Genomic DNA, 17,652 nt, shown 5'->3' on the forward strand with positions numbered 1-17,652 from the left:
AAATTGGGTGTATACACTTATGTATGCGTTTCCATGTAATTTGGGAAGGTTGATTTCTCACTAATTATAATTTTTACTTATGATAATTCAAGTTATGGGAAGATGTGATATTTTTCACTCAAAGATAATAAGAAAATAAATTTATGAGTTAGACGTATAACAAGTAGCACTTATAAAAGGGAAGAGAAACTTACTAAAGGAACACTTAATACATGAAGAGAAGAAGCATTGGAAACACCTTCAAGAAAGTTGACAACGTCCTTACCTACTTTAGACCACATTTCCTCTTGATATATAAATATCAAATAAATGTTAATATAAGATTCTTCAACTTATATATATATACATACTTCAGCTATAGAATCAGTGTAGTTAAGATATTAAAGGATTGGAGAATCTAACAAAAAATTATATTTAGGCCTTGAAAATTCATAAGATTCCTTTCCAATAGCCAATCTTTTAACTATAAAATACCTAAACTCATTGAATGCCTCTACTACCCTTGGCTTCTATGCAAAATCTTGCCAAAAACGTTATCATGTTTGTTGTGCATTGCAAATTTTGGACTATTGATGGGATTGTATAAGTTAATTATGTCTTTCTGCTTCTAAATTGCATGCTTATTTGTATTGCATGAAACATGTTATTGTTATTTGCATATTCTAGTACTCTATCCAGTATATTTGTCTTTCAAATTTCCAAACAAGAAGTCAAATTATTCAAATCATGCCTACAATAACTATCTTGCACCAACTCAAAAGTAAATATGGTCCAACACATTTGGGTTGTTGCATGTTGTAAGTACATTTTTCTCTTTGTTCCAACCCCAAATCTTGACTTGCTTGACAACTATTAGCACTCATACTCTAATGGGAAAATTTCATGAGTAGTCAACTTAGTTTTGTGAATTTTTTGTACAGGGTGTTAGGTCAATGTAATTCATTGCATGTAAATCAATGTATGCCCAGTTCTGCTCCAACAACAATTAGTTATGGAGAAGTCTCAAGTAGCGCTCCCCTATTGTTTGTGGATGCATGTTGAAGATACACCTCTTGTTGTTGCACTGTAATATTTTCTAAAAAAAGAAAAGAGGTTTTTTTGTCACATGGAAATGAATGACATGATAAAAGAGAGAGGAGAGAATAAAGGATGTGGTTTTTTTTTTTTCCTTTCTTAAATAAACTCTTACTCAACAATTGCCACCCTTTTTAGGGCATAGAAATTTTGATGATTTGAGTTATATTGGACATCATTGACATGAATTTTAAGCTGCAAATAACCTGATGAGTGGAGAGACGCTCACATTTGAGGTTATTAAAGAAAGGACCCAAGCCCATTATTAAAAACTGACTTATGGAAAGTCAATTTTACTTTAGCTAGATATAAGCCATCTAGTGCATCTCTTTGTTGAGGAAGAATAAGCTCTCAACATAATTGAATTGGTAACATAAGCATCATTAGTGGCAATTTGTTACTCTTAAGTGATGTTTCTTATGGTAATTTTGCCTTTAGACTTGATTTCAACAATTGGAAGGTAATGAACAAACTGAAGTATAATAGATAAAGTAGAAATGTTATTGGGGTTAATTTAGAAACCAAACCTTAAGTCCCACCATGTGAGGTCCTCAAAATATAATTTTGACAAGACTAACTCATTCTATGTGATCAAAAAAAGTTGCGCCTCTTCGATTTGATTAAGGGAAATTGCTATTGAGTTTCTCAAGGACTATTCCCCCGAAAAGGTTGAATGAAGTATGGCAAAAATACTACTATCTTATATTAAACATATGAGAGCACCAATAATATAAAAATTGTATAGCGAGGCAACCATAGGCTCATGGAAAATTTCAATTAGTTATAAGATGCGAGGCAAATGCATTTATGTAAAACTTGTCCAGTGCAAGAAGGAAGGGGGTGGCTGGTTTTAAGCTGGCCATGAACACATACAATCCATACATGAGTGAGTTGAACTTTCTAAAAGTCAGATTCATTTTTGTCACAAATGGATTTTGCCTTACTGCAATTTTATACATTTTTAAATAAAAAAAAAAATAAAAATTCTGTGAAAAACTGATCATCCTTGGTAAGGGAATGCGGCGCCTGAATTGAAACTTTCGGAAACGAAAGAACAAAAACATGCAGTCGCCCCAAGCCATAGACTGCCATTTATCCTTGAAGAAGTGGCATACTGAGCCGGAGAGGAGCCGGAAGCCCGCAGTCGCCACCTCCTTGTGCCGCGAGCGGTTCAACTTCAACTCCTCTGTGTTACGAACCCTTGGCCGGAAATTCGACGTCAAAGCGCTCCACAAGCTCTTACGAAGCAATGATTGGTACCGTCTCCATCGCACAACCAGTTGCAATTCGATTTTCAATGACTGCATCAGGTTAGGATCTCCTCTGAAGTCTTCCCAAATCCCATTCGCGAAAATACTCCTCACTCTTAACTGTATTTGCTGCTTTGTTCAAATGCTTCAGTTCTAAAGTGTTTGCAGCTGACATGTTCGATGAAATGCCTCAGTTTTCCACTAATTCTATGGCAAGGGTGTGCCTAAATCTAGTCAATTCCTAAATCATAAATAGATGACGAAAGTTCTTGCTCTAAATAAAGTGCACGTGTAATTGAATATGCTTATGAGTTGATGTTTAACATGTTTGCCAGTAAAGGTATGCTCGTTGGAGTTTTGTTCAATCAATATTTTTGGGCTTGCTTTGTAATTGTTGGAGAAAGGTGGTATGGAGCTGATAGCATAAAACATAATAACCCATGATAATCCTTCTCTTGTTCAAGTCAATAGTAAGTAGAATAAATAATTACTAAAAATCAGAAGCAATCAGCAATCAACAATGCAAATAAGCCACACAATCATGAAAAAATACCAATATCTATATGGAAAACCCTTCGGCGTGAAGGGAAAAACCACAAGGCCGAAGTCTGTTCCAATCTCTCAATGTATCAAGATAGTAGGTCTTTCCTAGTTGAATGAGAGGCGTACATCAATTGCAATCCAAGAGAAAAAAAAAAAAAAATTTCTTGGCATACAAATTAATGAGTCATCACCAACAAAGTGGAATCAAATTAGAATGAGAAATGGAGATATCTCACCCAAAAACAGAGGCTGCTGTCCTAGCCATGAAACCATGACTACAAAACTCCAAATAACAATCTAAATTGTCCAAAATGAAGAAAGATGATTCATGCACAAACTGTCAAATTTTTTCAAGTCAATTGGACAAGAAATCATCATCTTATCGTCAAGATCAAGGTGACTGTGCAGGCACCTTTAACCATAAATTTTCAGCAAACTGTTATCTCTCTCCCTCACTCTCTTCTTGGCTATCCCCAAAAATGCACGAAACTCACTTACTTCCAGCAAAAACTTCTCAAATAAATTGATTTAAGAAGATGGCTATTCATCTTCTAAAGCAGGTCACAACTAATAAACTAATGAACCCCTCCATGCATGACAACTAAGTTGCCTACCACCAAGCATAAAAATCTTCTACTTCCTGTTAGGTATGAATTTCATTTGGGCATTGACCAAAACATCCATGTAGACTGATGCAGACGCATTGGCCATCCTCCACATAGGAGGGAAACCTGATAGTAGCTAAGTTGGTGAAATCTGAGTTGAGTCGTTGATTTCGCATTAGAATTTGAGATGATTCGATCATTGCTCATATGAAGTTTGTCTGGTTTTTGCTTTCTTTATAGGGGCTTTTGGAATTGCATCCAGTTAAGATTCTTTAATATGACTTGGAGATGCACTTCTCGAATGATTTCCGTTTACTTGTTATGCTTCAATCTTATTTCTGAGGCACATATTTATCCTTCTTCTCCACTTGCATATGCTTGTGAAGATGTTAAGAATTACTATGCCTCTGTGGACCATTTGAAAGGTAAAGTTCTCAAGAAAAAATTGAATTCCATCATTGCTGCTCACCAGTCCTTACCCTACAAAAAGGTAAATTTCATTGGTGAGAGTTTTCATCATGCTCATGCTGCTGCTGCTGCTGCTATTACTAGAATTACCACACAAGCCACCAAATTTTCTTTATTTGTTTTTAAAATGTAGGTATGGGATGCCCTCAAGATTCTTGATGCCGCTGATGTTGATAATCCGGAAGCTTCATCAGGGGTGTATGTGCTTGTCCTTTCTCATTGCCATGCATTTTTTTCCTCTATGATTATTTAGATTTACAATATGATTTGTGCTATGTACTATTTTCTTCTGTACAGAGTTGAAGTTTACTCCTTAAGAGTTGTCTCAAAGCTCTTAGCAGGAAAACCAGACGGATGGAACAGTGAGTGAATGTGCTATATTTGTTGCACTGATAATTGCTTGTATTTTGTTTGTTGGACTTCTCATAAATTATTCTTTCATTTTTTAGATGCCAATGGAAAGGAATTGATAAAACATTAGCTGCTTGGATATTGTGTAAAATGATTATTCATCACACACCAACAAACCTTAGTTTATTAAGGATGATTGTTGGAATCTTGCATCATTGGGCACGCTTGCATCACTCTCTAGTTTATTGCCAAACTTGTCCCAGGGTGCTGAAGGGGTTTAAATGTTGGCACTGATCCATTTTAAGGACTTTATCCCATTTTCCCCCCTTAAGTTCAACCTTAGAAACTGTCAAATCTTGAACAAATAAAGAGAGCAAGGAGAGAAAAAATGAAAGTGATTATTATATTGTTTCTTTGAAAAAGAATCCTTCTCTCACTATTCTGCTGATTTCATGCTGTCTATGCTTTGCTTTCTTCTACTTCTCACTTGCACTTGATTTTTTTTTCTGCTGTGTCATTGTATATGAACAAATATACATGTGCCTACTCATTTTATTTTTGCGCTTCACTGGGTCGATCCTCTTATATTTGGTTCATGAGGACTGAAGTTAGGACGCCAGATTGTTGTCAAGCTTCAAACTAGTTATATTCACCAAAGAGAGAGAGAGAGAGAGAGAGAAAGTTCAAATTTTAAACTCAGAAGTATTATTATTGGAGATGTCCATGTTCAAGACAAGAATGGCAGATATGATGAAATTATGGACTGGTGCTAGATTGTTTTAACTCAGATTAAATAAATGCTAGGAGAGAAAAATTTAGGATAACTAATATGACCAAAAGAATGTGGATAAACATGGTGAAAAGACATGATTCCTAAAGATATTTATGATATGAGCATTTGATAGATGGAATGGTGTAAATATATTCTTGTTGATTATATTTATATAAATTGATAGTCATGCATCTTTTTAAGACGTGGAGAACAAGTATATGACTGCATTTTAGGAGTAGTATAACTCATAGTTGCCAAATTGAAATTCGAATCATGAATTGAAATTCTAGTTTTGGAAATTGAGAATGAAGAATCGAATCGAATTGTAAGTTCCAAAATCAATTATAAATGACATGCTTATATTGATATACAAATAACAAGAAAAATTGTAAAACAAAATTATATTTTGACAATAAAAAATTATATTTCATGTATATTCTCCCCCTACATAAATGAGAACTAAGAGAATAAGTTAGGAAATATAATAAAAAATGAACTTTATGTTGTTTAAAGGAAGGAATTGAGAAAAATAAAATAAAATTTTGGACTTTTGGTGTTTATCAACAATTAAAAAAATAATAATGTTTCATGCATATTCTTTCTTGGATTGAAAAGAAAAAAAAAATTAACCTAAAAATTGATAATAATAGAACAATCTACCAAAATAATCAACCTCTGAACCTTAACAACACTATGAAACAAGAGTATCACCTTAGCTGGTGAGTGTTCCGTTGCTTCTTCTCAATGGTAAGACATATACCCCTCCTAGAGTAAATAAGATTTTGTGAAGACAACATTGGACCTAAATTTATATTTTCTCCTCTTTTTTAGTACAAAAATGACATAGACAAGGAATGGGAGCCAATTTTGTAAAAATAAAAGCATTAAAAAAAGAAAGAAATTATGTTTTGGGGGTTTCAAAGTAGTTGGGTTTGTCATGATATGATAGGTCCTGAATTGTGTGAATCAATAGATTCACAATGGTGAATTGATAGATTCACAATGATTCAGTTGTTTCTAGATTTGCTAGTAAGATTCGAATCGATTTGGTGTAGAAGTGATACAAATCGTATGAATCAAATCGCGAATTGTAAGATTCTAACAACTATGGTATAACTTCAAACTAGATGTAGAATTAGTCACGTAAAGTTGTTACAGAACTGGCAAAATTAGTAATGAGTTTACAAATATCTAGTGGAATTTCTAGGATTATCAGTTGTCATTAAGATATGAACATGGAAAAAGCAGGTTATTAGAAAAGGGCTACATGGCGAACCTAAACTTCTAGAAATGGTACTCAGTTAACTATATATTTTGTGTTGCAAACAGAAGTAGTGTTTTTCCTAAAGCATGTGTCGACCCATCGTTTGTTAGATGTTGTTGGGACCTAATTTTTGGTTGTATACCAATCCAAGGGGTGTTGTAACTTTTTTCCTCTTTTTTTAGATTTTTATTTTTTTTATATAAACTTGGAGTTACAGATGCTCAATCTATTAATATTTCCAAACCGATATCATTTACACTCTTGTAGTTGTAGTTGATGATGATTTGTTGTCTTCTATGTTATATTAATTTAAATCATAATGTGTGGCTGGTATAAGAGCGCAATGATTATTTATCATCAATCTTAGAATAAAATTTGGTGAGAAATTATGAATTTGTAAGCTTACTTGGAGCTTTAAAGATTGCTTAGGAGAAAATGGGACAGAACAGTACACAAGCTTTTGCCTCCTGCCAGTTAAGGGTTGGGCATGGTGGTCTAACACACAAAGGTTGAAGTTGTAATCCTGCATCTGGGAACTTGGCCGGGATGAGGCTTTATGGATTGCAAATGCAGCAAGCACTTCACTCTTTTGGGTCTCTTCATGAGCTTGTTTCTCCACATCTATTCACATCTATTGTTTCTTTGGACTTGAGATTTAGTAGTTGCCATGCAGTGTTTTACTTCAAATTTTTAAATCTTGGAACCATGCACTTGCAGCATTGCACAAACATTGTCATTGGAGTTCTATTGATATACTATGTGCTTTATTTATCCTCATTTAAGCTGCAAAATTTGGCATTTTGTCTAGGAATAGAGTAGTATGATTAAGATTGTGTTTCTTAAAGTATTGGCAAGTTGTATTTACTGTTTGTAGCCTTACGCAAGAGACAAAATGTGCATTAAATCATTCGTTTATTATTAATTTTTTGTGAATAGATTGAAGTTTTCCTTTACCTTTAGTTTGGCTCGAGAATGTGATATTTGAGAATGTTAGATGTCCCCATTTGAGAACTCATGAGAATGCTATGAAGCAGGCATTGGATCCCTTAGGAATGCAATATGTATCAATGCAGGATTGCAAGATACCCCAAGACATGATTAATCTTGGATTTCCATCAGAATTCTACTTTATGGGGCAGAAATATCCCTATCAAGTATTACTCTTGGAAAAAATTGCCTCTTCTTGTTGATCAATAGTAAGGTTGCTCCTTTGTGACTAGTCTATAATGACTCTCCCCCAACCCTTGCAAAGCGGGGAGGCTTGTGGCCCAGGGGGTCTTTCACTACTCTGATTGTCATTTAATAATATTATTTACTGTCATTACTATTAGTATTTGTTTTTTTTTTCATTATTATGTTTGTTATTGTAAAAGGTATTATTATTTTAATGATTATTATTAGTTTTCAATATTCTAATTATCATTATTTACTAATAATATTGATATATTATTAGTTATTACTATTTGCTTTCTTTACATTATTATGATTGTTATCATCAAAATACTATTTTAAAATTATTATTACCATCACATAATGATGATTCCTATGATCTATTTCTTTATTAAGATGATTATGTTAAAAGATATTATTAACAATTGTTACAGTTATTATTTTCTACATTCATATAAATGTGTATGTGTGTGTGTGTGCGTTTGCATGTGCATGTCTGCATATTTGAGGGGGATTCTCCAACTTTGGCATCAACTTTTTAATTTTCTCAAAATACCCTTGTATGAATATTAGATAAATATTAAAGATAATGTAATATTTTTAGGCCATACATAATCAAATAAAACTAACACAGAAATATGTTATAGTTAATAGATTACCAATCCATTGCTATAATTCTTTCCTTTGTGTCCAACGATTTCAAAAAATTATTAAATTTCAATCAAAATAATTTGTTGCACCATATTTTCTCCAACACGTAACAATAATTTATGTTTTATGTTGTGATAGTGAGTTAGTGTTAGAGAAATAGAAAACAACTTTAAGTTATAAAGATAGAAAAATTAGAAAATAATTATAAATATATAAAAAATAAATGAAAACGCATTAAGCACGCATTGCGTGTGTCCAATCAACATATATATAAGCATATATATGCACACAACAAGAATATTTGTAATATTATTATCATTGCATATTAAGGGTATTTCACTAATCTTATTGAAATAGCATTGGAATACCTATCTATGCAAAACATTGTAAACCCATGTTCCCAAGAACCTTGATGTGTGAACCAAACAAAAATATTTCCTTTAGATAACAGTCCTATTTTCAGGCATAAGGTACCAAATACCCTCTTACAGTGGTGCTTGTTTTGGCTGAAAAATTTTCCTTCAAATTATCCTCACTTGATTTCCATTCTTGTTATACTATTTTATTTGAGAAATTAAATGACCTCCCCAGATATATTTTAAAGCTTTAGGGATCTCTTCTAAGTTTCTATTTCAAAAATATCATATGCCACTCGGACTGCTCCTAACATTTGGTGCCCCCTTTCTAATAATCATGAAATTTTGATTTTGAAAAGCAAGTGATATCAATAACTCAAAGGGCTATCAATAATTTAAAGGGCTAATTTTTATTGAAATTGTACTTTAATCAGGAACATTTTTATATTTTTGCAATTCAAACTGCCTATTTTTTTTTTCCCATTTTATAAAAGGAAAAAACTGCTAATGCACTAAAGTTATAATTTTGGCCATCCCTTTAAATGCATAATAGTGCCTACTGTATTACTTTTTTGCCGCTATATGTGACCCTGGGAGATTATAAGGGTAAGTGATACAATCATAACATCTTGAGATATTGATGCTGTCATGCTATTTTTTTCATGAAATTAATTGACCTCACCAGACATATTTTATAGCTATAGTGATAACTTCTTACATTTCAAAAATATCATAAGCCTCTTCAAATATTTGGTGCTTCATTTTTGGTAACTATGAAAATTTATTTTGAAAAGCAAGTGATATCAATGATTTAAAAGGTATTCTTGAAATTGTACTTTAACCAGAAACATTTATTATTTTTACAACTTGAACTGTCAATTTCTCCAGTTTTTTGGAGGGAAAAAAACTGCTATTGCACTAAAATGATAAATTTGACCATTTTTTACCATCCCTATGAATGCATAATGTTGCCTAATTTATACTTTTTTTTTTTGTGGCTACATGTGACATGGGGAAAGTATTAGGTTAAATGATAGTCACAACATCTCAAGAGACATTGATGTTCTTCTCTAAAATGTCATGGGAGCTCCGTATAAGGGAGAGTCAGGATAAGTGAATTTTGACCAATTGTTTTTTGTATCGTTATCACTGCTAAACCATTTGTGCCATTTCCGCCCCCTTGTTAAGATGGATAACTTATTTCTTATCTCCAGCTTGAGGGGAGTTCCATTGGTTTTGCTTTTATGTATGTTGGAATTTTTGGTGTCTTATCCTTTATTGATGTTTATAGTGGAACTTTTGGTATTTATCTTTCTGTTTTACCCAAATCAAGAGTTGGGAAATAACAACCAAATTAACCTTAGTTATAGTCTATGATTTAACCAAATTATAGTCTTGTAGTTTTCTTGTTGATTGCAACAGTTCAAAGATTCATGGTGCCATTTTTCAGGGGAACATCTGTGGCCGCGCTCTTATGGTCTAACTTATTCATCCTTTACTGACTTACATAATATTCGCCCAGCAGATGTGAATGGTAAGGTGGGTTGGCCCTTTTGATATAGCTGTAAACACAATTCAGCTAAGCTTGATATATAATTAATGTAGCTAAAATCTATTACAGTGAATTCATCGAGGGGAAACAAGTACTATGGAGAATGCCCTCTTAACTCAACTAAATGCTTGAAGCCAGCAAACAGGGAAGCTTCTTCTGACACAGAAACAGACGAGGAGAGATGGGCACCGCCTGTGAAGGTTTGTCTATCACCATGATTCAGCATTTGTCTTTGATTGTTCTTCAGCATAATGTTGATATTGTGCCTTTCTGTTATTGATGTAGTTGGGGATGTTAACAAGCTAAGCTAACTTGCCTTGCTTGTGGTTTGTTCATAGACATATACTGATGTTCAGACTCATAACACCTGACTACCTGAGCTGAGCACAAATTGAGGCCCATTTTCTTAAATGAGACCAAACAGCCCAGGGAAGGTTCAGTCCAATTTAAATAATATATCTGTGATTATTTTTTATGACCTGCAGTGGATGTTGTGTAGTTGGTTCAATAATCGGTCATGAGTAGTTACTCACAAAATATATTGAGGCCAAGCAGGACAATGAGAGCTATTTTGGCAAATATTCCCGAGGATTTGTCAACTATTTTGTCTTGTCTCTTCGGTTCGTATCATTTTTTAGAGATTTTATATTTTCGTAATTTTTACTCTTTGACTATTGGTAAATATTTGGTTGAGGTTTTAGATTAGGGCTTCATGATCTTTATCCAACCATTCCTAATTTCCTTTTACTTGTGTATCTGAGCTGTTTTTATGAGGTACTAAGAAAAGATCTAGTGGTGTACAATAATTACTGAAAAACTGAAAACCAGACTGAAACTGAACTGTTTGAAATTACAGTTTGGTTTTTTGGTTGCAATTTTTGGTTTCAATTTTTTATTTTCATAAAAACAGTTTTTGGTTTTGGTTTTACAGATAAACTGAACCAAAAAACTGAAATTAAATATTATTTTATGTTTTCATGTTTATATAAACTCTGCTGTCTAAATTTACTAACATGTTTACTAAAGGGCATCCCCGGGCTGTAAGGCTCCTAGCTTTGTGAGGGTAGGGGGAGGGTCATCACAGTGTATGCAGCCTTATCCCTGCTTTTATGCAGATAGGCTATTTCCTTGGACTCAATCCCGTGACCAACCGGTGACAAAGGAGCAACCTTACTATCTTTACTATTATATTGAATTTTATACATTTTAATTTTAATTTATAAATTCACTCTTTGGAAACAGGTAATCAATTTATTATAGAGAATGTAGGGGAGAGGTGGGTTTTTTCCTTTTTTTAGAGGGGGAGGCTCCTCCATCTTCCAGTTTTTCAATGTGGGACAAGGGTGCGTGGGACGCTACCCAACTGCCCAGTTCCTCGGCATGCTCTCTAATGCACTTGCTGTTTCTGCTGTAGCTAGGGCTGTGCAAAATTCGGTCTGAACTGAAATAACTGTCCAAACCAAACTGGTTCAGTCTAATCGTTTTGATTTTGAGACCAGTTCGATTCAAATCCTGGCCACTGGAAAAAAAATTGATTCAGTTTTTGGGTTATGCTAAGAAAGTTTTGGTACTGACTGAAAACCAAAATATTTTATTAATTTTTTTATTTTTCATATTATTCATAGTAAAATAAACTTTTAAACACCTTTTTGTATTATTCATAGTTAATTCCCCATTTTGAGCAGTCAAGAACTTGAGGAGAATATATCAAAACTTGGGAAAATTTTCAGGACATTCAGTTCTCAGGATTGCCAAACTGAACTGAACCAAACCAAATTTCAGTTCCAAGAGTCAGATGGTTCACTTTGGTTCTTCCTCCTTTGGTTTCTTATTTTTTGCCCCTGAACCAATTTGTTGCACAACCCTAACTGCAGTGCTGCTGCATAGGTGCTGTGGGCACAACCCTTATATATTCCAGTACCCCACATTGGTTGGGAATGAAAAAGCCACAGCTTCTCCTTCAAAATACCCACCCCACCCACTTGTCTCAGCCACATGGCCTCAGCCCAGTTGTTGATATTTAAAATTAAATGTTAGCTCAAAAGCCTCAAATATTAAGGCCTTGCATTTTACTTATCCATGCATTTTCTTGATTATATATATTAAAATTTTTTAGAAACTGAAAATTAACCGAACTGACTAAATAATATGTTGATTTGAAGATTATGAAAACTGAGTACTTAGGTTCATTCGAAGGTTTTGTTATTCTTTGAATGTTTTAAAAGGCAAAGGCGTAAGCCTTAAGGTGTTGGGGCATAAGCCTTTTGAGAATTTTTTTTTTAAGATAAAAATTTAATAAATAAATTATATATATCTAAAATAAAGTAAAAATTAAGAAAATCGTAAATATAATGTAAAAAAAATAAAACTAGATTTACTTCGCAAAATACTTGTTGGCCATTCAAAAATTGCTAACTTGAATACATGACATAAATCATGACAAGAGATAGCTATACCATTACAAAGTTCAAACTATTTTCATGACGTAAGATACAAGTCCAGTTATTTTGGAAAGGTTGAGGTTTAAGAGTTTTAGAAATAAACTCTATTATGACATTCCTTTTGTACAAACATGTAGTTAAAATTTTTCAACCAATTTTAACTTGAGAATCACACACCCAAAATGCGTAAGCCTCAACTAAAAAGGCGCAAAAGGCCTGTTTTTTGTAAAAATGCATAAGCCTTAGCATGTAATGCATTAGCCTTTTTGGAAGTTGGCGTTTTAAGATGTCAGTTTGAAGATTATGAAAATCAGACAGCTTGGTTTGGTCATTGGTTTTAGCCCAAAATGAGACTGCACCAAACGAATGATACCCTGACAAAGATCCCATCGAAATTAATAAACTACATTACCCCATATATTTTGTCTGATAGAGGATCTGTATCTTTCTCCACCTGGAAAAGAAGTTCTTTCTTTTATTTTGTCTTTCCAATGCATATGTACCGTGCAAACTTTTTTTTAACGCCTTCGTGCAAGTGTTTTTTTTGTGTATTACTATTATGCCCCAAAATTGATCTCTATATTCTATAATATACAAATTCAGGTCAGAGGAGATGTTGCAAGAGCATTAATGTACATGGCAGTGTGCTATGGGTTCCGCCAACCTAGTGGGGGCCACATCCTTCATCTTTCGGATTCTCCAAGCATTGGTAGGTCAAAAGACATTTTCATATAAATGAATCTCCCTCTCTCTCTCTCTCTCTCGGTGAGAGAAAAAACTAAATTGATTTTTGATTCGACAAGGAAAAAACTATGTTATGCTAGGACCTTTGCTATGTGTGTGTAAATTTGAATATTTTAAGCATTCCTTGTTTTCTTCTAGAGCAAATCTGGAAGCATTTAGTTCCTTCTATAGTGCATTAAAAGTGTCATCACTGGATAGCTTAATCTGACTAGCTGTGGCTTGTTTTCTATGTTCTCGGTCAATTTCTCTCTCAGCACCCTTTTATGAGATTCATCTCAGAGCTCAGCTGATTATTCTTTTTATCATGCAACTGTTTATTTCGATGAATAAAATTGTGAAAAACTCCTTTTAAAAAAGTTTCTGGCATTTGGCTTTCATTCACTGTGTCATTATTCTTCTTATCATGCAACTGTTTATTTCGATGAATAAAATTGTGAAAGACTCCTTTTAAAAAAGTTTCTGGCATTTGGCTATCATTCACTGTGCCACCTGATGTTTGTTGGGTTCAAGCTCCACAAGTTTGAACATGAATTAGGCCTAAACTACTTGGTTGAAATTGTCTAAGTAATAAAGAAATCTGTCTCTTGGTTTTATTTGATAATTTGAGGGTTGACAATTTTATTTGATAGTTTGAGGAGTGATCACAATTAATTTGGTCAAATACAAATGCCCTTCCCTGAGTTTTGGGACTTCCTGAAGCCTCACTTAACAATTTGGTTTTGATTTCTTATATCTGTCCTCTCTGTTTTCTTTTGTTATCTAGAAATATATATATATATATATATATATATATATCTGTCCTTTGTTTGTTCACCTAGTAGAATGGGAATTGGTTATATATTCATGTTTTATTTATTTAGTTTTGTCCTCCTGCTGATTGTTGAATGATAAATATATCATATATATATATATATATATATATATATATATCTGTCCTTTGTTTGTTCACCTAGTAGAATGGGAATTGGTTATTTATTCATGTTTTATTTATTTAGTTTTGTCCTCCTGCTGATTGTTGAATGATAAAGATATCAACCACCGCACGCGGGGGCACACATCACTGGCTAAAAAAACCTCTTTAATAATTGTGTCATTTGCATAGAAAGCTTGAATGATCAACAACCAGATCTTGCAGTTAATATTACAGGCAGCTTGAGGGACTCAGATATTTTTGAGCAAAGGATGAGGCGAATAATTGATGTAAGAATGCTGATTGGCAAACCCCCAAACCCATTGTACCAGTTACAATTTGGGGATTTTGGTCATGTGCTTTTTAATGTGTAACAATAGGATATAGTTCAGTTGGTTTACAGAAGTTTGAAGTAGTTTTAGTGAGTAATAATGGGCTTGATGGTTTTGGGATGGTAGTGATGACATGGTTGACTGGAATGGAGGCTGTGTTTGCAGGCTTTGCAACCCTGGGTGGGTATTTTGGGTTTTGATCGTATGTAGCTGCTGTTTCTGGTTGTTTTTCACTTGATAGGTTAGTATTGAAGAAGATGAAAAGAGTCGGCAGTGTTGAAGGGGGGGTTTCTCCCCTCTAACAATTTCCTTTTGCCTTATATTTGAAGTCCCTCTCTGTCTCTTTCTTTCTCTCTCTCACACACACAAATTCCTGGTAAATGATATTAGTTGCTTCGTGTTTCATTAATGACTTTGGCTTGCAATAGAAATTTGTCTGCATCATTGTTTTTTGCCTTGGAACCCCCCAGCTTTTTATGTTGTAGAGTTCCTGTTCTAGCTATTCCTGATGCTTTTTCCTTCGTTGTGTACACTTTATGTGGCCAGTGAGGACGTTGGTGCTGATAGCTCCCAGTAAATGTTTTAACTCGAAAATAACAAACCATAATCATGAACCAAGTGGTTTTAGAAGAAAGATCAAAGTTACTAGGCCACAAAATTCGTTCCAATGAAATGATCTATCTGTTGATGGGAGTTGATTATGGGTTCAATAGGCCATGTATGATGGCATTTGTAGTTGAAAATAGTTGTGATGGAAGCATGGGTGGAAGTTACCGTGTGAGGTGGAGGTAGTGGGTTTTAATGGTGTACTAAGTGTCAAAATGTGGAGGAGGTTTCTCATTTTTAAAAAAATGGCAGAACTGTCAAAAAATTTAGTTAAATCTGTTTATTCCTTATCATGAAGAGAGGTTGGTGGAGTTTATGAGTAGTTTTTCAAAACTGATGGCAGTCAATGTTTTCCGTCTTTGTTTTTTGAGACTAGTTTTTAAATATGACAAGGAAGATTGTTGTAGGAGAGTTCATTATGGTCTATATTCTCTATCTATTCTTAAGTAGTCATTTCTACTCATATTTGTGATTCATTCGTTTCTGCCATTATGATTGACTTTATACTATCACTAAAACCTAGTCATAGCTAGATACCATTAAGAATGAAATAATCAAAATATAAAGTTGTGGTTTCCAATAGATTTACTTTTCCACCCTATGTTTTTAAATAATTTCTTGTCAATTTGGATATCAGATTGTTTCTCTGCTATAAAAACACAGAAAGCTATAAATTTTTTGGCTCAAGCATGACTAATATGTTTGTGTTCATCCACTATTTTCTGTAGAAAACAGGGAGATGGGACTGCTTTCTACCCTATTGAAATGGAATGAAGTAGACCCACCTTCAAGAGAAGAGAAGTTGAGAAATCAAAGAATATGCAAGCTTTACCAGCACAATAGAAACCCTTTTGTTGATCATCCGGAATATGCCAATCTCATATGGAAGCAAATCATTCAAAGTCATCGACGCTTTTATCCTCCTGCGGCAAAGGTGTAGCCCAATGAAACTCACTAATATGAGAAAGGAAGCACAAAGAAAGTAGGAAGAGCATGAAAACAGGTTTTTTTTTTTTCGTAGTGGGTCAGAAGTGCTGAATATTGAAGAATATTTTGGGCCTCAAGTCTCTCCCTTAGACCATGCACCTAGAACTAGGGTTGCACAGCATCATCAAAAAGTATGCTTGCTGGGAAATTCTCAGTCTGTTCCTCACCAAACCAAAAATATTTAGACCTGTTGAAGACTTTCTGTTATGTATTCTTTAATAATTTTTAAAATTATTTATAGATTTATAGAAGTTGGTAGCTTAATGATTAATATGCTAATCGACAGCTTAGCTTAAGCTATCAGTGCTTTTGATGCTCTAATAGTAAAATAGTAGTGGTACAAGAGAAGATTTTGTCGTTGTAGCAACATGAAATGATTTTGACAGAAATTGATATGATAGTCATGTGTTATAAACATATATATATATATTAATAACATAATTATTATTAATTAAAAATGATAATCCTATATTATTTTACTAAATAGAAAACATTTAATTGTTAATTAAAAATATTTAACATAATTATTAATTATTTAATTATGAAATTTTAGTATTTTAAATTTAAAATATGTTTAAAGTATTCATCTATTATTATATTATATATTATAAACATATTAACTATTAATAAAACATAACAATATAAATTCATATAGTACTTATGTAAAAGTGAGTATCCAAATATAACTTATTTTAAATACAATCAAGCACTATTTTTAATTTTTAGTACTTTTATGATTCATCGCTTATCATTAATATTTGCAAGGGCTTCCAATTGATCCCCAAGTTTACTCATGGAATTTAAATTGATCAAATAACAATGTAGGTGAAGTTCAGAAACTTTAAAGAAGCATATGGGTGTTTTTTGTTCCTCTTTTTTATGGTAAAGTATACTCATACCAAGGGCAATTGCCTTGACTTCAATTGACTACGAAGATAGTTGCATTAATTGACAAGCCAACCTTCATATTTAAGTTTTGATTTGATTTGGGTCGCCAATCAAGGATACTTTTGTATAGCTTTGGACTTGTAATAGTTTCGAAAAGCTTGTTTGAACAATTTATGGTTATGAATTTCTACATTTCATGAAAGCCCTGGATCTAGCCTTTTTATTCTAGTAATGGGCAAGTGAGGCAAATTGTGTTTATTTTGAAAATCACTACATGCTTTTTGTTACATGTCCTATACTCACAAATGGAAAGATGTAATTCACATATGGTAATGCTCCTTGTATTGAGGTTAACGCAACACTTTTGATCACAATATCTTTGGAATTTAATTCTGAAAACTATCAAGTCTTATTGTTGATATAAGACATCACTTCTCGATCATCCGAGTCAAAATGAATATTGTTAACTTTACCGTAATCCAAAGAAGGGAGGTGAATTGATATTTTCGAATTTTATCCCCTAGGTCAATCTCCTAACAGTAGTATTACACAACCACAGAGTCAATCTAGTTCAGATAAATAAATGAATATAAATACTGCGGAAATTAAACTGCACAATTAATTTAGCTAAGTATGTACAATAAAGTAGTAAATAGAGATGACACTCAGAAATGTTATCAAGGTTCGG

General features: G+C 33.3%; 1 protein-coding gene across 10 annotated transcripts; it reads left to right on the plus strand.

Annotated features, from left to right (window-relative positions):
• Nucleotides 1–1,841: 1,841 nt before the first annotated feature.
• LOC131166914 (uncharacterized) lies at nucleotides 1,842–16,372 on the plus strand. Of its 10 annotated transcripts, XM_058125549.1 has the most exons (10): nucleotides 1,896–1,960; nucleotides 2,128–2,384; nucleotides 3,713–3,733; nucleotides 3,859–3,962; nucleotides 4,074–4,138; nucleotides 4,238–4,302; nucleotides 9,955–10,038; nucleotides 10,126–10,256; nucleotides 13,101–13,206; nucleotides 15,818–16,372. In XM_058125549.1, the coding sequence occupies exons 2-10, from the start codon at nucleotides 2,324–2,326 to the stop codon at nucleotides 16,027–16,029; spliced, it is 849 nt and encodes a 282-aa protein (XP_057981532.1). In that variant the 5' UTR covers nucleotides 1,896–1,960; nucleotides 2,128–2,323; the 3' UTR covers nucleotides 16,030–16,372. The 10 variants fall into 10 exon arrangements, 8 of the variants coding, with proteins under 8 accessions (XP_057981527.1, XP_057981532.1, XP_057981530.1 ...); XM_058125544.1 differs by having other exon boundaries at nucleotides 1,842–1,960; nucleotides 2,089–2,384; nucleotides 3,713–3,962; XM_058125547.1 differs by having other exon boundaries at nucleotides 3,713–3,962.
• Nucleotides 16,373–17,652: the final 1,280 nt, after the last annotated feature.

Source organism: Malania oleifera, chromosome 10 (assembly GCF_029873635.1).
Source record: "Malania oleifera isolate guangnan ecotype guangnan chromosome 10, ASM2987363v1, whole genome shotgun sequence".
In the NCBI taxonomy this organism is placed as follows: domain Eukaryota; kingdom Viridiplantae; phylum Streptophyta; class Magnoliopsida; order Santalales; family Ximeniaceae; genus Malania; species Malania oleifera.